The 22729-nt window shown below is 41.7% G+C and overlaps 1 protein-coding gene across 1 annotated transcript in view; it reads right to left on the bottom strand.

Moving 5' to 3' along the window:
* Positions 1–3115: 3115 nt before the first annotated feature.
* The window catches only part of LOC308291296 (sodium-coupled neutral amino acid transporter 3-like), a gene marked incomplete at both ends in the record, with an annotated part of 25356 nt that continues 5742 nt past the window's right edge, over positions 3116–22729 (bottom strand). The window contains 12 exons of the mRNA XM_080733278.1: positions 3116–3220; positions 4249–4352; positions 6573–6717; positions 9351–9475; positions 10431–10531; positions 12414–12493; positions 13916–14068; positions 15865–15923; positions 16985–17067; positions 19158–19239; positions 19755–19847; positions 22137–22210. Of these exons, the coding sequence (XP_080589404.1) occupies positions 3116–3220; positions 4249–4352; positions 6573–6717; positions 9351–9475; positions 10431–10531; positions 12414–12493; positions 13916–14068; positions 15865–15923; positions 16985–17067; positions 19158–19239; positions 19755–19847; positions 22137–22210 (1204 nt within the window). The remainder of the gene's footprint in view (positions 3221–4248; positions 4353–6572; positions 6718–9350; positions 9476–10430; positions 10532–12413; positions 12494–13915; positions 14069–15864; positions 15924–16984; positions 17068–19157; positions 19240–19754; positions 19848–22136; positions 22211–22729) is intronic.

Raw genomic sequence — 22729 nt, 5'->3', positions numbered from 1 at the left:
GGGGACGCCTGGGGCCCATCCCCCTCACTCGGCCCGTCCCCATCAGTGAAACCAGCAAATACTCAAAAACAAAGGCGAAACACTAATTTGCATATCGCCGTTGTCGGTTGAAAGCCTTGTATGTCCAAAACTGTTCGTTTTGCATTTATCATTTTTAAAATGATTTAAACTAGTGAAAACAGCCGATCTACAAGTACACAACGCCTCGTGGTGCGAGGCGTTGTGTGCTTGTAGATCTGCTGTTTTCACTACTTTTGTGCGACGGCCTTGTACGATGAAGCAGGGCTTTACTTTGCGAAAGAACGTACACATTTGAAACTTGGAGATATGAGGTTTCCACCCGACAACGACGATATAGTGATCGCAGCCTTAAGCTCACGGACGGCCCCACTAGCCATTGAGTCCTGCCGCCGGGCCTGATGAAAGGTGCTATATAAATAAAGTTTATTATTATTATTAAATGAGGCACAATTTAAACACTTAAGCCCCATTTTATTTTCCTTGGCAAATGTTGAGAAATCTTTACAAAATGAGCATCTGTGGCCATGTACTGTCTATTTGTTTTACATTTGGGGGGGTCCTTGACATGAAAATGTTTGAGAACCACTGGTATATATTAGGATAATGAAATTGTAGAGTGCGTATTTCACGCTATATAGCCGGATCTGATGTCCTCAATGTCCTCATTCTCCAGGTTAAAAAGCTTTGGTTCTTTTTACAGACATACTGTATGTACACAAGAGTTCTCAAGAGTGTGAAGTAGGAACCACTCTTCTACTTCTGCCCACTGGTGTGTGATCCTGAAACAGTTGTGTTTCACAATCACATTACATACTGTACCACAGGTCTGGTCTGCCCTTTCAAGTATTACGAGTTTTTGAGTTGTATTACGAGTGTCATCAAGCAACTTGATTCATAGTATTGTCACACTCAAGGTAATGAATTTCACAATTTTGGTTATCAATAGAATAGTTAAGTGTAGAACAATAATGATAAAAAAAGCAGAACAACATATTCAACACAGTAAAAGCCTCCCCTTAAAAAAATACGTCATTCTTTGGTAGACTGGATTGTGGTAATATACACATTATACAGCAGGGTTCCCCAAATAGTTTCCCCCAAGGTCCGAATTATGTCTAGGGTACCAAGCAGAGGGCCACAACATTGCAGGGGGCGACGGTGGCGTTCCCGCTACTCCAGTGACAGTTCAGATAACGTCGTTGTCGGGTGAAAACCTTGTATGTCCAAAACCGTTCGTTTTGCATTTATCATTTTAAAAATGATTTAAACTAGTGAAAACAGCCGATCTACAAGCACACAACGCCTCGCACGTTGTGTGCTTGTAGATTTGCTGTTTTCACTACTTTTGTGAGACGGCCTTGAATGATGAAGCAGGGCTTTACTTTGCGAAAGAACGTACACATTTGGAGATACAAGGTTTCCACCTGACAACGACGATATACTAGTGTTGTTGCTGCTCTTATACCACCATTATTACTGGGGTTGGTGGGGGCCTGACAGTAGCGGCCCACGGGCCGCCTATTGGGGAACCCTGTTATACAGTGATTACACTGAATCACTGAGGTCAGCGCCAGCCCAGAGTAACAGTAAGTCAATTTCATGAGACTATCAAAAAGTAAAAAAGGGATGCACGGAGTGAAAGGTACTCTTATTTAGTACAAGAGAGCAAATTCCCAGAATGATGGGGCGTTTTTGGGAAGGTGCCAGGAAATTTGCTACTGCATTAAAAGTGGGTTTTGCAGGGAGATGGTGATTAGAGCTCTTCTCTGGACTGTGTGGGCATGCACAGAGGCCTTGCTAGTCTGAACAGTAAAAAACAAAAACATGTGGAAACAGATTTTTGCGATTTGAGTCACATTCCTAAGTGGTTTGAAATGTTATTCAAATCCGATTCGCAAAGAATTGCCCCTGTCTGGACACTCTAACCGCTCAAGTTGGACATCAAACGTTGCACAAAGTACAGTAAAGTGTTATTATAGAAGGAATGGAGAAATGAATGCCATGACTGCAGCACAGAACATTCATTGCTTTATATAGCCACCTCCTTCACGCACTGTGACAAGGGGGAGCTGAGAAGAGGTCTAATCAGCAAAACACCTGTGTGTGGAGGGGCCCCGGGACTTTAACACATAAACCCTACGGTTCATGTGTTCACCCTATTCTGGGGTGAACATTCGGTGAAAATATCTACAAGCTCACAAGGCATTGCAATGCAACCGCATTGTTTTCGTCGAAGATGTTTAGTGTAGAGCGAAAACGGGAGGCAGTCAAGTATAGACCCCTAGGGGACTTGGGTCAGCTAGTATATAGATTTAAATGATTAAAGTCACACTTTGTAACATTCATTTTTGGCAACACCTACGTATGGTAGCTCTGGTGTCCGCGACTGTCTATGACCTGTTAGAACTTCGATTCCCAGAATTCCGTTCAAAACAAAACCATGGAAGTACCGCTCTAAAGCGAATGCTGAGGACATTTTGGAAAGGAACAACATTGTCAGAGATGGTATGTAATACGTATTAACTCAAACATTTGATAAATAAATACATAACTTGTTTAACTGAAAAAGTTACACAGCATGACTTTAACATGGACAGGAATGACTGTGGCAGTGATGGAGCTATTCAATGCCAACTGCCAAGCCCACCGTCTCTCCGCAAATGGAATTTCCATTGGGTACCTTCCTGTTATTTCAAAGTCTGTGACTCTTTCCTCTCATCGTTCAATAGGCCCTTTTTATTCAGCTATAAACCTGCCGTCTTTCCCGACATCTTGATGAAACGTTTCCAAAACATCCGTAACGTGAGCCCGCTGTATTTGTTAATGGAACACAATAATTTGCTTTGTGTTCTCCTGGATCGTTGTGCTCTGACCTACTCTCTGCCTCCCACAGAATGCCAAAAACTCTTAAACTTTCTTGTTGGGGAAGGAAACATCACATCGGCCCTCCTCTGGTGAAGCCGAATGTGCCTCCGTTTTGCCTCCGTTCTTTGGCTTTGGTTGAGCAGCGGGCAGGTCGGGGGTAATTTAATGACTGAGAGAGCTTTTGGTTTGGCATCCTGGTTATGTGTCACATCAGTCTCAACGGTTATGGCTAGTGACCGCCTCCACTTCGAGACTCCCCGGTCGTCCAGTCGAAGATGATGAAGGACAGACTCATCACCATGAATATGACCCCCAGTCCAGCGAAGAGGGCAGCCTGTGGACAAGAACAGAATGCAGTTAGAAGGAAGTACTTACAAGCAGTGGTGCTTAGGTGTTTTCTTTTCAGGGGGACGGTCATTTATTGACGTCATGTGCACTCGCGCCTATAGATGTGTGCGTGCGTCTACATGTGTGCATGGAGCAAATATAAAATACTGCACTGCAGTAGAGAAACTAAAAGTTTGCTTTGAACGAATCTCAAACGGTAGGCCTACCTACCACAGTAATGGAGCCACGTAGCCTATGAGGACGCACGCACATACAGTCACCACTGGAAACCTATAGTAGGTGTTAAAAGTAGCCTATCCATATGAATAGGGTAGCCTACTTGGACTTGTGAATCTATGGGGGATGCGCAAGCCCACCACTCACTAAACCTGGTAAACTTGTTATGCAAATAGCCATTTATATGTGCGCGTCGTCACTCGTATAGCCTATAACTCTATGGTTCTAGCATGCACTGTTCCGTGCCGTTCCTGCGCGTGCATGTGGGAAATATATTTTCCTGACGGCGTTCGGTCACGTCCGGCCTCGAAAGCACAACTGCTTACAAGCATAAAAGTAGCAATACCACATTGTAGAAATACTATACTCTGTTACAAGTAAAAGTCCTGTGTTCAAACCACCCATTATTTTTTCTGGTGACTCATACTACCCTCCTAATATCTGAGCAGGCCGTGTTTTTTCGATAACTTTTTTCATTAATTGTTAATAATTATTTTCTTGTATTTCATTTTTTCCATTTTCCCAAATAATTATAAAAAATAAATGAAAAAAGTTATCGAAAAAACACGGCCTGCTCACGTATTAGGACGGTAAAACGAGTCACCAGAAAAAATAATGGGTGTTTCTAATGAATCTATCATGGTTAAAATGGAGTTTGAAGTTACAATGGGTTTGTATGTGGAGAGAGGCCCTACCACTGCTCCCTGTTGAAAGTGGAATATCCCTTTAACAGTACTCATCATGCAGAATGGCCATTATCTTGGAGGCCATTGAAGTTGTTGCGAATTAGCAAATTACCTGGATTTTGGGTCTGGACAACAAAGGCTCCTGGTCCTCTGGAACAATCCTGATGTAGAAGACCCCAGGGAGGATGAAGATGAGGCTCGGGGCAGAAGTGGCTCCTGGAAGTCGAAAAAGGACGGAGAACAGAGAACAGACGTTAACGAGGCTGAACGCGGTAAATCACCGCAGACGTTTTGCTAAGAGAACGTCCGCTAAGACAGCAAAAATAATCATATTTGAACCGGGACCGCCCCCACCCTGACGAGCACTAAGAGTACATTTTGTATAACATGGTTCTATTGTGAAAATGGCAGATCTACATGCTCACAACTAGGGATGGCCAACGGTTAACTGTTACCGTTAAACCGATAAGAAATTGGTTACCGGTAAGCACTAACGGTCAATTTTGACCGATAAAAAAGAAAAGAAAAAGGAAATCAACCCATGTGTCACACCAAAAGCCCCGTACACCAATATCTACGCAACATCAAGTCATCAACCATGCAACTATACGCGCTGTGGTCACACATTTCTGGGACACCATTGTCTGTGTAACATCCAGCATTCACGCAACTGCGAGTCTGCGACGCGAGTCGTACACGCTGACTTATTCAACAAATGCTCCGTCGTCGATTGGATTTTACAAAACAGACCCCGTCACATTGAATCCCGTTTAAGAAGAGCTTAAACACAACTTTCTAATGTTACATGTTGATGACGTGAGGAACGCTAAAGTCGTCTTGGTTACAGAGTAGGATATGCGAAAATAACAAAGCTGAGCTCAGAGTCGCAATTTCAATGATCGCTGCATCAGCACACACAAAACACGGGCGAGAGAGAAGAAAATTAATGAAATGGACATCACGTTTAGCCGGTTCAACCATTCCAAAAGTTATACGATTGAAAGTTATTGTTCTACATACGAGCATCTCGCTGCGGCTGTTTAGTTAGGCGATAGCCAGGGAGTGCACAGAATGTTAGAGAGGCATGGGCTGAATGGCCTTTTGGTGGACAATTCTGTTGATAAAAGTTAAGGGCTCCAGCCCCGTTTGCTGTATGTGCGCACGTGCCTGGCGAAAGCGCATCACATTACAGACTGATCATTTCAATGCCACCGTTTCTTTGCAAAAACACATTTCTTTTAGAAAACATTTGTATTCTTGTTTCTCCTTTTATTGTTTGTAATGTGTAAATATGGCACTTTATTATGGGGAAAAACGGGTGTATTTTCCTTTTTTAAATCGCTAAAATAGCGCATTTTTGAACACATTTCCTTAACGCATTTTTGAAGACATTTCCTTAACGGTTAACGGTTAATTAACTGATAAGGCCTTTCGGTTATCGGTTAAGAAAAAATCTCCATTTGGCCATCCCTACTCACAACGCCTCCCGTTTGCGAGGCGTTGTGAGCATGTAGATCTGCTATTTTCACAATTTCTGCTTCTAATATTTGGGAATTTGGCCAATGCTTAATTAGTCATTTTAGAGAGGAAAAAGTCCTTAAATTGTCACTTAACTCAGTTAGCGCCGGGCGACTTTACGAGCGACTAGTTCACTATGGCGTTTGGTGCCGAGCGACTCGGAGCGACTTTTATATAAAAGCATTGTTTAAGCTTTTAATATGTGTTTATAGACGGAGCGAAATGGTTAGCTTACCTCAGCTAATGTCCACACGTAAACCGTGAAAAAAAAGGATACGATTATGACGTCACCTTTAAACCAGGGCTTCCTGTTGACAACAGGCCTCTGCTAGCGTTAGCCTCAATGCAACCATCCGACCCTCACGTAGCTTCACTAGGTCGGATTTTGATTCTGAAACTTTCTGTGTGGCATCTATATACGTCCCGATGCCCATACCAATGGTGGTTTGAGACGATCAAGCACGAATTGAACAGTATTGAGCTGAAATGGTGACCGGCGGCCCGTCCATGTTAAGTCAATGAGGACCAAGTCAGCGTCTCATCCTGTTATGTGGATTTAAACAGGCTTAACATGGGACCATGTCAGTGTATGGTGTATGGTGGTCTCTAGTGGTCATCTGGTGGTATGGTATGTTGAACGTGCATTCGTTAAGGTGGTCTGGTTAAGGTGGTCTGGGGGGATACAAAATAGCTATTTCCTGGCGTTATAAGCGCACATTCATATTCATATTTTGGAAATCTGGCCCTGTATGAGTTTTAAGAGATGTGCAAATACCCTCTATACACTTAAACTTTATGTTGGTTTGTTTACTGTTGAGTGAGAAAACAATGCTTCACATTAAGTTAATCATCTGGGGACCCCCCAAAATAATTTGGGGACCCCCCGCCTCCCCAAAGAGAACGAGGAGGGACATTTACCTATGAGGCCAAAGATGTCTCGTATGGAGGGCACGAAGATGACGAGCACGTTGACGATGATGAGCAGGCAGAGGGCGATGATGATGTGCCGGGCCCAGTGGAAGGGCTTGTCTGGGAACAGAATCTGGAGAATAGCCCGGCGGATCTGAGAGGGAGACGGAGAGAGACAACATGACATCCCCATAACGATGGAAGACAAATGTTGTTGATGCAGGGCTGTGAAGGTTTGGCCCGTGGCCGTGGGCCACATAAACACTAAAGACCACACCACTCCACACCGCCCACTTGTGCCAGGTTTTCCACTACAAGGACCTGGGTAGAGTGGTGTGCAAGTGGTACTAAACGTGGTACTAAAAAGCATCCAATCTAGAGTAGGTCCGAGCTAGGCCAAACAGGGCCAAACACTTCATAATGACTGAACACTCACTGGCCTTTCATTTAGACCACCAGTATATAGTTGTAATACATGATAATCGATTCTATTGTGTTATAACCACTATTATAATCTATTATAGTGTATAATAGTTATCATTGTAATACATTAATACTTTATAGTGTATTATAATTAGGATAGTTGTAATACACATTTATATTGTATTATAATCACAGTTAATAGGGTCATTTGTTTTGAGGTACTTTTGTGTAATGGAAAATGTAGATATTTGTGGTGCGGTGTAGTGTTGTGTAGTGTGGTGCTAAAGCTGCAGTAGAAAAGGGGCTTAAGAGAGACATAAATGCAACCCAGACCGTTGATGTGACACATCCCTTTTATGCACATATATGGAGATCCCTGCTCTGAGTAGCTGACATCACTGTGATGTCACCTGTTTTTATGCCTACAGTACATATGGAGATCCCTGCTCTGAGTATCTGACATCACTGTGATGTCACTTGTGATGTCACAGTGATGTGTCAAGGGAACCACAGTGTCAGGTGTTACAGAGATACGGCCAAGCTGTGACCGTTCACATACTAAACTGCGACCTACGGTCGCAACAATGACTTGCAACCTTGTTAATTGCAATGACCCCCAGTTTGATATGCATTAGTCCACGGCGGTACTCCAATTTGATATTGTCATGTGCAAGTCCTTTCAACCTTTCAACGGGGCAAAGAAAAACTCCCTCCTCCAGGGGGATGGGGAGGCGTTCCCAGGCCAGTGTGGAGATATAATCCCTCCATCTGGTCTTCCAGATGGAGGGGACCCTGCCCCAGGGCCTCTTCCCAGGGAAACACTTGGGAGGCATCCATACTAGATGTCTGAACCACCTAAGCTGGCTCCTTTCCAAGTCAAGTTGGGTTCTACTCCGAGTCTTTCACAAATGACTGAACTTCTCACCCTATCTCTAAGGGAGAGGCCAGCCTGAGAAAACTAATTTCAGCCGATTGTATCCGCAATCTTATTATAGTTATGAGTCTGACCTACACTTCATGACCCACACTTCACTTCCTTGGTAGAGTATATACTGTAAAATAAGGTGGTAGTGATAGTGAAAGCAGCATACATAAGAAATACTGCATTGCGGTTGTGTGACTCATGCTTACAGTCATAGTGTCTTCATTTTTGACCACCAAAATCTTCCCTTCATTGTGCCATCTTATTAGATATTCATCACGTGACAAATTGTGTCATGAGGCTGCGTCTGGTCCATGTGTAATACCAGCCGGTGTCCTCCAGGGGGAGTTGAGGTGCCCATTCCTATTTTTGTCTTTTGCATCAACCTGGCATCAACAACAGCCTGGATTCACGTTTGCCTCCCTCTGTTATGGTATCCAGAAGAGTGGGCACTCGTTGATTTGTTTGGGGGGAAGACTGGGCACTTTGTGGGGAGAAGACTGGGCGCATGAGGTGGGTTTTTTGGAAGGAAATATGGGCACTATTTTGGGAAAACTGGACACTATTCAGTAGTACCAGAAGAAAGCCAGAGTGCTCCTTTTCCTCTGAGTTTAAGCCCTTTGAAGGTTTGCCAATATCTGCAATATCATCATTGCAGGGAATTGTTTGAACCTAACCTACTGATATTGTGCATCTTGTTTTCCACAGTTTTGCCAATACATCACTTATGACCCACCAAAACCATCCAACTTTCCATTGATTTCAATGTCAAACACAATTGCTTCCACACTGGCCTATACACATTCAGCTATGGCCAAGCCCTCACAACGTCAGACAGGAATGTCAGACAGGGTCAGACAGGGACTAACGTCTCGGTCTTAGAAAATGACACTGAATGTGTGAATGGGGGGTGGGGGTTGCGTCTCTGAGGCATATTATTCCAAGAGGAATCATCTGACTCTGAACTGATTAACAAATTGTAATTGGCTGTGTGTGTGTGTACAGTACATTTACAACCATTAACCACCACTTCAAAACAACTCCTCAGTCTGAGAGAACGACACTGAATGACTGTGTTGTTTAGACATTAACATGTGTATTCAATGACGTTTTTTTGTGTGTGAAGTGAAGGCCCTTCTCCCTCTCATACACCATTTAATTAAAAAATGTAAGAGCGGTTAATCTTTAATTTTATATCACTTTGACTTTGCCTGCACAGAGTGGTTTGAGTTTAACTGAATTCCTCAAAGTCAAGATGGAGTCTTCTTAGAATTAGGGCTGTCACAATTATTACATAATCGTCTAATGTGTGTGTGTGTGTGTGTGTGTGTGTGTGTGTGTGTGTGTGTGTGTGTGTGTGTGTGTGTGTGTGTGTGTGTGTGTGTGTGTGTGTGTGTGTGTGTGTGTGTGTGTGTGTGCGTGTCTGTGTAGGTGTGTCTCACCGGGAAGAGAACCACAGGGACGGTCAGAGTGACGGCCACCAGCACGGCCAGACGCACGCAGAGGATCAGCGTGTCCAACGGGTCCACTTTGCTGTAGGTCGCTAACAGCTCTGACTCCACATTAGCTGCACACAGAGAAACACAACACATGGCGTCATCAATGGTTAAATGGTAAATGCTTTTTATTCAAAGCGCTTTATATAGATTGTGCGTAACATTCACCCATTCACACATACTGTACTTTCATACACCGATGGCGGATGGCGGAAACCACGCAATATCTTATGCTTTAAATATAAAAAATAGCAGATATACAAGCTCACAGCGCGGCACCGAGTGCCGCGCTGTGAGCTTGTAGATCTGCTATTTTTGAAAAATCTTGAAAATTTGTGGAAATCTTTGAATATTTTGACCCGATTCTATGTGTCTTCTAAATCCTTCTAGGTTTTTTTTTTTTTTTTTTTTTTTTAACTATGTTTCTGTCAGTGGTTCTCAAAATGTTTCACGCCAAGGACACCCAAAACTACATGTATTTGGCCACGGACCCCCATCTCAAAATATGTTGTTCCAGGGACCCCCCCATCTCAAAATATTGTATCAGGGACCTCCCAGAAGCAAATATTTGAGTTACAAAAAAGATATATTCAAAAAATATATATATATCACGGTTTTTCAAAAATAGCAGATCTACAAGCTTGTGAGCTTGTATATCTGCTATTTTTCAATAGCTAAAGCATTCGATAATTCTAGGCCTAAACATCTGGAGCAATTAGGGATTCAGAGTCTTGCTCAAGGACACTTCGACATAACTCTGGGGGAGCCCGGGATCGAACTGGGAACCTTACAGTTCCCATCCGGCCGCTCTACTGCCCACTCTACCCCTGAGCCACCGAACCGAACCCAATCCATATGATTGTCAGAGACCACACGGAATACTTACGGCAGACGCCATTGTCGCACACTGAAAATCTCACAATGCATCGCACCATGTTGTGTTTTAAGCTTGCATATTGGCTATTTTTGTATGAATAACTACAAATAAGGCTTGAGGGCTTGAGGAGATGCATATTAGCGACTTACCGTAGAACGTGAGGTAGCCAAAGAGAGCTGTTAGCAGGTACATGACGAACATGGCCAGGATGGAGACGTTGGCGACGGCCTGCATGCGTTTCTTGGTAGCGCTGCATTGAGACGTAATCACAGGAACTGTATTAGTCTACAGAAGTGGTTCTCAACCTTTTTTAGGCCGCGACCCCCAAAATAATCATATTTTAACTGGGGACCCCTCCACCTTGACAAGCACTAAGAGTTGAGGCAATACATTTTGTATAACATGGTTCTATTGCGTTGCGAGGCGTTGTGACCATGTAGATCTGCTATTTTCACAATTTCTGCCTCTAATATTTGACAATTTGGCCAATGTTTAATTTGTCATTTTAGAGATGTAAAAAGTCCTTAAATTGTCACTTTAGAAATGTGCAGATAACCTCTATACACTTAAACTTTATGTTGGTTTGTCTACTGTTGAGGGAGAAAACAATGTTGCACATTAAGTTAATCATCTGAGGACCCCCCAAAATTATTTGGGAACCCCCCTGGGGGTCCTGACCCACAGGTTGAGAACCACTGGTCTACAGGAAAACATCATCCTTTCCTTGCAGGTGTGTGAATTAGAGGTGTAAGAAAGTGTGGATACACGTATTGCGATATTATGTTGTGCAAAACTGTATTGATTGTCAAACTCAATGGATTACCTTTCTTTTTCCTTTTGCTGATATAATAGGCACATTTTAATCCTTTGCTCAGATTGCACAAAATACTATAATATTAGACAGACTATGCTGAATAAATGCCTCTGTTGTGATTGTGATTGCATAAAAAAATAAGTTAACTTTTAAACAAAATGTTTATGCATATGGTTGTGTATTCAACTCAATTCAATCTTTATTTCAGACACAAGCGAGATCCATATCACAAACAATAATAGTATTTCTTTATACTATGACAGTTTTCCTCAACTTAGATTGTTTAACAACCTATCATCTTGCTTAAAGTATCGCAAGATATTGCAATAAATTGAATCAGAACCCCTATTATGATAAGCTAGTGTCATATTGCAAGATTCTTGCCCACACACATGACACAGCCTTATTGTGAATGTACTGCAGGGGGCGCACTTGGGACAGATTTGTTTCCTTGTAAATGAGCTCTAAAGACAAGGGTTCTCAAGCCTCAACCTGGGATTTGCCATGGGAAAAATCAACATAAATGTATTATAATCTTGTAGATGGGCACTTTTTTAAATGCCCCCCCCCCAAAAAATAAAAATAAAGAATATATATATTATATATATATATATATATATATATTTACGGTATATATATATATATATATATACAGTATTTTCTGGACTATAAGGCGCACCTGACTATAAGGCGCACTGTCAATGAATGGTCTATTTTCAAACTGTTTTCATATATAAGGCGCACCTGACTATAAGGCGCACATAATAGACACTACCGTTGCGTTATGCATCAAACAGATGGAGCTGTGCTAAAGGGAATGTCAATGTCAATGAATGATCCATATATAAGGCGCACTGGACTATAAGGCGCACTGTAGTTTTTTGAGAAAATTAAAGGCTTTTAAGTGCGCCTTATAGTCCGGAAAATACGGTATATATATATATATATCGTCGTCGGATGGAAACCTTGTATGTCCAAAATGTTTGTTAGTTTTTATAAAAATCAACTAAACTAGTGAAAACAGACAATCTACAAGCACTTGTCAGCTTGTAGATCTGCTGTTTTCACAACTTTTGTGCGACAGCCTTGTCTGATGAAGCAGGGCTTTAACTTAGCGAAAAAACGTACACATTTGAAACTTGGAGATACAAGGTTTCTGCCCGACAGTGACGATATATATATATAATTTATTTGTAGCAAAAGTAAAAGAAAGATCTGGACATTTGCGTCAAACGTGTATTTGCCTCATGAAAACAGGTTCGCGTCACAACCCAATGAACCCGTGTTTGGGAAACACCGCTCTAAGGCGTGGACTCACTCTCTGAGCTCTGTGTAGATAGGGAGGACCTCGGGATGACAGACGAAGGCGAAGGCCAGGATGGGGACGGTGTACGCCGTCTGGAGAGAACAAAAAACAAACAAAGCACTTGAGGAACAGCAAACCGAGACGGCGTCTGAGCAGCATTTCAAGTCCGACCAGGTAGGTAAAATGCCCAAGGTGGAGGCGCCTTCGTTATTTTATACTTTAGCTATTGAAAAATAGCAGATATACAAGCTCACAGCGCGGCACCGAGTGCCGCGCTGCGAGCCTGTAGATCTGCTATTTTTGAAAAGTCGTGAAAATGTGTGCAAGCATCCATTTGTCAACTCAAAATTTGCTTCTTGGGGGTCCCTGGAACTAAATATTTTGTGATGGGGGTCTGTGGCCAAATACATCATTTTGGGGGTCCTTCACATGAAACAGTTTGAGCACCACTGACATAGAAATATAGGCTTTTCAAAGACTTGCACACATTTTCTAAACTTTTTAAAAATAGCAGATCTACAAGCTCGTAGCACAGCACTCGGTGCTGCGCTGTGAGCTTGTATATCTGCTATTTTTCAATAGTTAAAGCACTAAATAATGAGTAATAATGCGTTCCCAGTCTAAATGGGTTAAACCCCCTCCCCCTATGAAGAACATTCACGGGGGCCCGCAGTGAATCCTTGTACCCAGGGCCCAGAATTTGGTGCGACACCCCCGGCAAAATGTATTATTTATTGCAGTCAATGGGTAACCAATGTAACGCAGCCAGCCCTGGTGTAATGTGTGACCTGCGGCGGATATCACCTGACATGTGATTTAGTGCAGAACGAACTTGCTCTCGCTGTATTTTGATTTGCTGTTTGTTTTGATTGGCCCAAAACGACGGGGTCTACCAAAACAAACGGTGAAAACACCAAAGTACAGCGAGAGGGCAATGTGTTTCTGCAGGTAACTACTCACTCCTGTGGCTGATAACTGCTGGTATAAAGGGAAATGATTGTTAAAAAACTATATATATATATATATATATATATATATATATATATATATATATATATATATATATATATGTAACAGAGGTGATCCGAACCTCCCCACCCGGCTTCGAACCCGGGTCTCCCGCGTGAAAGTCCAATATCTTAACCATCACTCCAAAGGGACATCCCTATGGAACGAGGGCAGATACTAGACTTTTGAGGCTTCAGGCTGGGGCTGCGACTCTCTCCGCCACATATATATATATATAGTTTTGTTATGTAAACATAGGGCAAAGGCCTACATATTATGCCTTTAATAACAAAAAAACACAAAATTGCCGATTTACAAGCTCAGAACACATCTCAATGTGACACGTGAGCTTATAGATCTTCAACCAAAAAAAAAAAAAAAACATGAATAATAATTTTGAAACATTTTAACAATTAAAATCATGCATGGGAGTCTCTGGCACCAAATCTTTCCAAACAAGGGTCGGATACACAATGAAACTGTTTGAGAATTCTACTGATAATAACCTGTGAGTTCATGGTGAACATCTTGGCCTCACAGGAGTCGTCAGTCATCATGTCTGTCCCGTTGGCGCCAGGAAGATCCGGGTCCATCCAGGAGGTTACGTTGGTGTCCAGCGCAGTGAGCGGACATGGGATGTTGAACTTCTTATAGATCACCTGGTGGGACACGGACATACTTTGGTTAACCACCTTCAACCTAGGCCTGTCACAATTATGACATAATTGTCTAATCACAATTATTTGAGATAATCACAATTATTTTTATCAATTCAATTCAATTCAATTCAAAGGAGCTTTATTGACAAGAGAAAACATACGTTTACATTGCCAAAGCAAGTGTCACAAATAAAATAAAAACTGTTGAAAATGGGGAACATATATACATTGGGACTGGGAGGGGGTACAGCATTGTGTAAACAGAGCTATGTCCCATTGTGACATTTTATATATACAGGGTATAAAGCTTTTGGAACAAATAACAGCATTATTTGTTCTCAAAATGCATTTAAAGGTAGCAGCTCTGTTTCATACTGTATGTGCAGTAGGTCTAGATGTCAAGCCATGGTTTATAGTCCTTAGGGTTGTTGTGTTTCTAGCCTTCTTTTGTCACAACAGTTGACAAGTCTTGCTGCTGTGTTCGAACATTGTTGTATTTCTCCCAGTAGGTATGGGAGTTTTTCATCATTGGTCATGTTTTCAAACTCACTTCGGGTGTGTGTGATCTGTTTTCTTATCATAAAAAAAGCTGAAATAGCTGACAATGTGTAACTTTGTAGATCAGCAATGTTTTACCTTTTGTTTGTATAAAATGTATAAATGTCAGTGATTTCTTTGTATATTTCAGTTATTTTACATATCTTCCCTGTGCATGTTTAGATTGCGAAGCCTAAAAGGCAAACAAATGTATTTCCTATTCATATGTTCAATGCTAAAAACACAAATCGTTAATCACAATTAAATTAAATTCATAATTGTGACAGCCGCAGCCCTATTCCAACCGGGAGAGTGTTTTCTGCTGGTGTTTCAGTCTGAGTGTATCAAAGGGTGTGTTCGGAAATGCGCACCGGTTCTGGTTAGGGTTAGGGATAGTTTTAGGCATAGTTTTACTGAGGTTAGGTTAGGGTTGGGTTTAGGCATAGTTTTACTGAGGTTAGGTTTAGGTTTAGGCACTCACTACACTGAGCAGATCGCTGAAACACCAGCAGAAAACACTCTCCTTATTCCAACCTGGCATATGTATTTTGGGCATTTCATCCTCGGTGAACGTTGTCAAGAAATTCAAATAAATACATATTTTCAAAATGACCTTAATCTTTCGAATTTGTTCAGACGGCGCGTACACAAGGCACTGCATTCTACTGCCTCAACCAGGGGTGTTGCACCAAATGCTGGGCCCTGGGTACAAGGATTCACTCACATTTTGGCTTTAACTATTGAAAAATAGCAGATCTACAAGCTCACAGCGCGGCACCGAGTGCCGCGCTGCGAGCGTGTAGATCTGCTATTTTTGAAAAAATCGTGAAAATGTGCAAGTCTTTGAATAGGCTATTCCAAATCCTTCTAAGGTCAGTGGTGCTCAAACCTTTTCATGTGAAGGACCCCCAAAATTATATGTATTTGGCCATGGACCCCCCATCTCAAAATATTTAGTTCCAGGGACCCCCCCCCCCCCCCCCCCCCCCCCGCCCCCAGAAGCAAAATTTGAGTTAGAAATGTTTGCTTAAAAAATAAATGTATTCAAAGATTTGCACACATTTTCACGACTTTTCAAAAATAACAGATCTGCAAGCTCGCAGCGCGGCACTCGGTGCCGCGCTGTGAGCTTGTAGATCTGCTATTTTTCAATAGCTAAATAATGAGGGCCCCCTCCACCTTGGGCCCTAGTAACTCAGTCCCACTTTCCCCCCCAGTGTGACGCCCCTGGCCACAACCAACGGTGTGTGTGGACTCACCGAGATGAGGAAGAACACCATGCAGGAGAGAGAGAAGCCGCTGGTGTAGCCCAGGTAACCTGCAACAACACCCATGCATCATGATGTCAGCAAACATCAGGGCAACGTAACGTAATGTAACGTGGTGAAAGTTTACAGAATAACGATAGTCTAGTAGGAAAGTTTTTTTTCCCCCACCACCTGTTTTTTCTTAATCCTTAAATGGTATATTTTAAAGGTGATACACCATGAAATTTCACTTTTCCTATTTTAAAACCTTTTTTTGGGGTCCTACTAGCACCTTCTATCCTCACAAAGTCCCATTTCTGACCATTGTGTCTTTCTCTGGTTTTGGGAAGGCGGAGGTTAAAAGCATCCCACGGGTTCTCAAAACAGGCTGTCCAGATTTGCTGCCGTCGCTGACGTCATCGACGGCCGTTTTTGAAGAAAAATATATATATATTTTTCAAAAGATTTTTTTTTCCAAAAGTTCAGGCCAAAGGTGGTACTGCAGCTGAAAATTCTCAGAGAGCCATTCAAAAATGAGAGAGGCTCTCTATTCAGGAGTGGTAATTTAGCCTCAAACCTTTTGAAAAACGTTTTTGGGACATAAACAATATGACATAAATACTTTTTTAAATGCATGGTGTATCACCTTTAAGATTCTGCTCTAGGGGTTTTTCATGATTCTGAATCCATTGCAAGCATTTGTTTTGCACGAAAAACATTCCTTGGGCTAAAAACGGCCCCACAAAACTATTTTTAGCCCAAGGAAAGTCTTTTGTGCTAAACAAATACTTGCAATGGATTCAGAAAAAACTAGTTAGACCCCTCACATGCTACTTAGAAGAAGATCTTTTGGGGGGTATGTTTTTTTCCTGTAGGCCTATAGTAAGTGAATGGGTAGCTGCAAGAAATCATTAAAAATTAACCCCTTGGGACAATATGTCAGCCTGTTACCTGGCAGAATCTTAAAATATACCCTTTAAGGATTAAGAAAAAACAGGTGGCGAAAAGAAAATCCACCCTATGCGTGTGGACCCCCCCCTTCCTACTAGACTACGAAGATTGGACAATGTAGACAATGATGATGACAGTAGTAGAGATGGTAATGCGTGGAGGTGTTGATGGGAGAACATACCAAGCTGTTTCATGAGAGCCAGTGGCAGGATGATGGCAGCACTACAAATCATGATCAAATAGTTTCCATTCAAGAACCACTCTCTAAGAGACAGACAGATGGACAGACAGACAGATGGACAGACAGATGGAAAGATGGTCAGAACATGTCATGGTGAATGTGGTGGTGGTTTGGGAGGGGGGAGGGGGGCTGGAGGGGGCACCAGGGGTGTAAGGGGGGGACGGGAGAAAAATAATATATATTCCACCAGGAATGTGCACACATAGACATCAAAGGGGTCTTGAGCCCCTGCCCTTTTACCCGTCTGTAAAAAGTGCCCTCTCCAGACCATGAATGCCGTTTTCACTAAGGTGAAAGAAATGCAAATATGCCCCCTTTCCATGCCATACCTGAAGGCAGCTTTCAGTAGAATTGCCTTGTCCAAACTCTCCTGAACTTGAATGCAGCATCTTATGTTGAAAGTTTAGTTTAGTTTTGTGTGGTATTAAGTACCGAAAATAGCCGGCCTCCAAGTTCACAACGCGTCGCAGCGTGAGCTTGTGAGGTCTTCTATTTTTGATATTTTCACCAAAAGGCCCCTTTAGAAGTTTCAGCCCCTGGCTCTCTCTCTCACGTCCCTGTACACCACTTTTCAATGTGTCGCATGGCGATGCGTTGTGAACCGGTGGCCTATTTTGCTTATTAGATTATTATTCTTATTATTCTTTACACAGGGTTCCCACACATTTTTACCAATTCATTTCCAAAACTTTTCCAAAACTTTTCCAGAATATTTAACCCGATATCCAGGACTATATAACAATAATTCAGCTAAATAACGAGTCGCTTACTCCTATGCGCAATGCCCAAAGACAGTGGTTCTCAAACGTTTCAGGCCGTGACCCCCGAAATAATCATATTTTAACTGGGGCACCCTGATGAGCACTAAGAGTTGAGAAATTTAGTTTAAAGGTGTCTACACACCAAACAGCCTACAGGAGACTCCTTCTGACTGTACACAGACTGCAAAGAACTGCAAAAAACTAAGCACTTATTTTTTATTTTATTTTTTTCAGACGACGCCGACTGTAGTTACTGTATGGCAGTGGTGCCAGGTCTGCTCCTTATAAGCAACGTTGATCCTGTTTTCCTATAATGTTGCTAGATGTGGGTTGCTTTTGTTTGGGCTTGTTTCTGAAGTGTAGTTGCTTATTTGGCCTTGCTTTCAACATTATTTTATAAAATAACTAATGTAATAGAGTTCAGAGGTGAAACTGGTCGCGCTTTTGGGCTTATTTTCATAGACCTGGTCGCGTATTTCACTCACAGAATCTGGCAACCCTAACCCGGCCGGAGGCAGCTCTGTTCTCCGTGCAGAGGAGGAAAAAAAAGAAAACAACAACACGGGCACTTGATGGACTATTACTAGCCTACTACTAGCTTTGCTTTGGATCCGATTGGAATAGGAATTGAGAGTTGAGATTGAGAATATGGTATTTAGTAAAAATATGCGACGGGAAAATGTCTCTGGCTTGTTTTGGCTTGGTTTTGGAGCAGTAGTAAACTATTCTACAACTCCCTCAATCTTACCGACGGCGAGGGGCGACTGAACAAAACTGAGCAAGTCCAGTTTTCCAGTTTTCGGTCGATAAGGTTCCCGACCCGCTGCCGAAAACCTGACGATGAGCTCCCGTTCGGCAACAGACGCTTTCCGCCGCCTTCCGCCGCCGAATCGTCGCCGAATCTGTGCGGTTAAAAGTGGCCTTAACACGGTTTCATGGTGAAAATAGCAGATCTACATGCTCACAACACCTCACGTTGCGAGGCGTTGTGAGCATGTAGATCTGCTATTTTCACAATTTCTGCCTCTAATATTTGACAATTTGGCCAATGTTTCATTTGCCATTTCAGAGGTATTAACAAAATCAATAACCAAAGACAATGCACAGCTAATTTTTCCAGGACCTTCCAGGACCCTTGATCAATTCCAAAACTTTTCCAGTACTGGAAAAATATTTTTCTAATTTCAAAATATTTCCAGGAATTTCATGACCGTGGGAACCCTGTTTACACCATTTTTTGCAATAGTTGGGCCACACCCAGAGGCTATGGTTATTATTTGGGGGTCCTTGACATGGACACATGGTTTGTGTTTTAGCGTGTTAATTAATCAGTGCTGGATGTGAACTCTCACCCTGTGTTCTCGGTTTTACCAAGGAAGGCCTGGATGACCAGTGGGAGCTCAGACTTGACGATGAAGAGGTAACTGGACATCGCTGGAAGAAAGGTAAAAAAAAAAGAGAAAACACACAAGCGTTTTCACATATTTCAGTATTTCATTGAGATAATGTCCAGGTTCTCTACACCAGTGGTTCTCAACCTTTTCAGGCCGCGACCACTAAAATAATCATATTTTAACTGGGGACCCCCCCACCCTGACGAGCACTAAGAGTTGAGGCATTACATTTTGTATAACACGGTTCTATTGTGAAAATAGCAGATCTACATGCTATTTTCACAATTTATGGCTCTAATATTTGAAAATCTGTCCAATGTTTAATTAGTCATTTTAGAGATATTAAAAAGTCCTTAAATTGTCACTTTAGAAATGTGCACTTAAACTTTATGTTGGTTTGTTTACTGTTGAGTGAGAAAACAATGTTTCACATTACGTTAATCATCTGGGGACCCCCCAAAATAATTTGGGGACCCCCCTAGGGGTCCTGACCCACAGGTTGAGAACCACTGCTCTACACAGAAGACATCTGATTGCACGGTAACCCTCCAGTACCTCCGATGTTGTGTACTGTTATGATGCTGGCGGCCACAATTTTGCCTGGGGGTCCAAAAGCTCGGTTTCCAAGCTGCTCATACGCCCGAATGCCTGCAAATCACACAGACATCATGTATGTGTTAGAAAAGCAACAAAGGCTGACATCATGCTTGACCTTGTTTGTTGACTAGCTTTGTTTTGTTTTGTTTATTTGACAGGGACACATGCACAAATGTGTATTGCATGACAGAAATAGACCAGAAATAGTCATAAGCTAATTTACATGTTGTTACATTAAGCTAGATTACATCTTCCATACCATTGCTGTACCAAAACTGTTACTTTTAAAGAATTGGAAAAAACATCCTGTTCCAATGGATCCTATGTAGTTATTATTTAGTCATAATCTCTAGTTAATACTTTTCATTGGTTACATATACTTTTCATTGACACAAGTAGCCAATCTATAGTATAAGTTCACTACATCACAACACAAGCTTGTAGATCAGGCCATTCGCACCAAGCACGATAACTATAAATATGTCATTTTTTAAAATCGCTCTAGACTTCACGCCACAACTAAAAATCACACCCGTGTGAAGTGGAGCTGTGTGTGTGTGTGTGTGTGTGTGTGTGTGTGTGTGTGTGTGTGTGTGTGTGTGTGTGTGTGTGTGTGTGTGTGTGTGTGTGTGTGTGTGTGTGTGTGTGTGTGTGTGTGGATCATGTGTACCGTTTTTTGTGACATTTGAAGAAAATATGTAGGAAAAGGAGCAAAAAGTGTGTTTTGGAGAAAATTCAAGATGGCGGAAAATCTATCATGGCGCAAATGGGCGTGGCCTATATGGGGAGATGCGTCATGACCCAAGGAATCCAGGGAAAAAATATTTTTAATTTTCCGACCTACGGTTCAAGAGTTACAGGCCAAAACGTAAAGTGGGGTGTTATGGCGCCACCATGCGGCCAAATGACACAATTATTTTTTATTTAATCCTTGAAATCATTATGAACCTCCTCTCCAAGTCTTGAAACTCTAGCCCCTATGGTTTGCGAGAGACAAATAATTGAATGTGAGTTTTTGCGATTCCCATTATAAGTCAATGGGGAAAATTAATTCACTAATAAATTAATATCAATTAAACTATAAAACCTTTCTCTTAGAAAAGTAATAGCCCACGATTCCCGAGTAAGCCGGTCGATTTGACATATGGCGCGAGTGTGTGGTGGCAAAACTGTGGGACTAGTGGCGTGCCGAAGTTTAGGAAGTTCAGGCTACATACACACAGACAGACAGACAGACACACACACACACACACAGACCCACACAGCCACGTATAGGGAGCCTGTGCTTCACACAGCTCCAAAAAGGCAACGATACTCATGCACCAAATCTTTTGGATCACTTTCAGCAATCCAAACGATTCACTTTGTGAACGATGGATACATTGACAGGCTAAAGCCTAATTTAAACTCTGTGCCATGCAGAAAATAAGTGATTCTCAACTATATCACACAACAAAGTATAGGGCTTTATGCTTGTATGGGCCAGTCATTTAATGCATGCCACAACCAGGTTGTCGTCCAAAATAAAGTAATCAATTATGAAACATAATCGATAATTGATTTTAATTCAAAATGTATATTGGTGGGGTAAATGTATTTGTTTTATTTTTTATACTGAAAAACATTGGCAGTCATTCAAAATCCCTCTGCGATGCAGCTGGTCTCGCTCACCCTCTGACAGTTTTGTTATTAACGGAGATGAGGAAACGATTATGAATAGCTTTAGGCTAGCTGGCTTTTCCCGTAGGTAGGCTCACCACGTTATTAATTAATAATACATCAGATTATCCATAATTGTATCCCGTCTTTCAACACCATAGAGACGGAGATCTCTCTCTACCCTGTACTCCCATTTGTGGGTCGCCGACACTTTTTTGTGGGTCCCTTTATTTTTTTGTCTCCTACATTTTGTTTTTTTAAAGGGATATTCCACTTTCAACAGGGAAACACCTTATGGGCTTTTCTCCCCACACACACCCATTGTAACTTCAAACTCCATTTTAACCATGATAGATTCATTAAAAATATTTTTTTTCTGGTGACTCATACTACCCTCCTAATACGTGAGCAGGCCGTGTTTTGTCGATAACGTTTTTCATTTATTTAAAAGAGAAAATTGGGAAAATGGAAAAAATGAAATACTAAAACATATTATTAAAAATAAATGAAAAATGTTATAATATAAGTTATAATGGATGTTTTTAATGAATCTATCATGGTTAAAATGAAGTTTGAAGTTACAATGGGTGTGTGTGGGGAGAGGCCCTGGGCCTGGAGGGCCTGGTAACATTTACATAAAATAAAATATCTACGTGTTGTTGACGTTTATTGATAACTCACCGACAACTCCAGCACTTCTCAGGAGCAGATGGATGGAATAGCCTGACAGAATAGCAATGCACACCAACAGAATCCTGCAACACATAATCAGACCATTAAATGAACTGAAAAGAACAACCAATTGGATACTGGCGTGACAATTTGAAAACAGCTGAAACTCACAAAACACCTCGCTGTGACGCATTGTGCGCTTGTAGATCTGCTATTTTTGAAACAAAACAAAAATTATCTAGAGCAGGGGTCTTCAACGTTTTCAGGCCAAGGACCCCTTAGTTGAGAGAGAGATGAAGCAGGGACCCCCTCTACACATTGTATAAAACTGTGTTGCAGATTTTCATAGATTTCATACAGTAGATAGATTCATAGACTTATTGATGTTGGATTCATGTTAATGTGTTTTTTTCAGACATTTAAAGGGATATTCCGCTTTCAACAGGGAAACACCTTTGTGTAAAAAAAAATATTTGGGAAAATGGAAAAAATGAAATACAAAAAATAATTATTAAAAATTAGACGATAAAATTACCAAAGGTTTTTTGAAAGTGAAATATCCCTTTAACCACTTAAATCGTTTTTTTAACCTCTACACCAAA

This window comes from Nannobrachium achirus (assembly GCF_963921795.1).
Source record: "Nannobrachium achirus genome assembly, chromosome: 9".
Taxonomy (NCBI): Eukaryota; Metazoa; Chordata; class Actinopteri; order Myctophiformes; family Myctophidae; genus Nannobrachium; species Nannobrachium achirus.
Note: the sequence above shows the minus strand (reverse complement) of the source record. Positions and strands in the feature narration are given on the sequence as shown.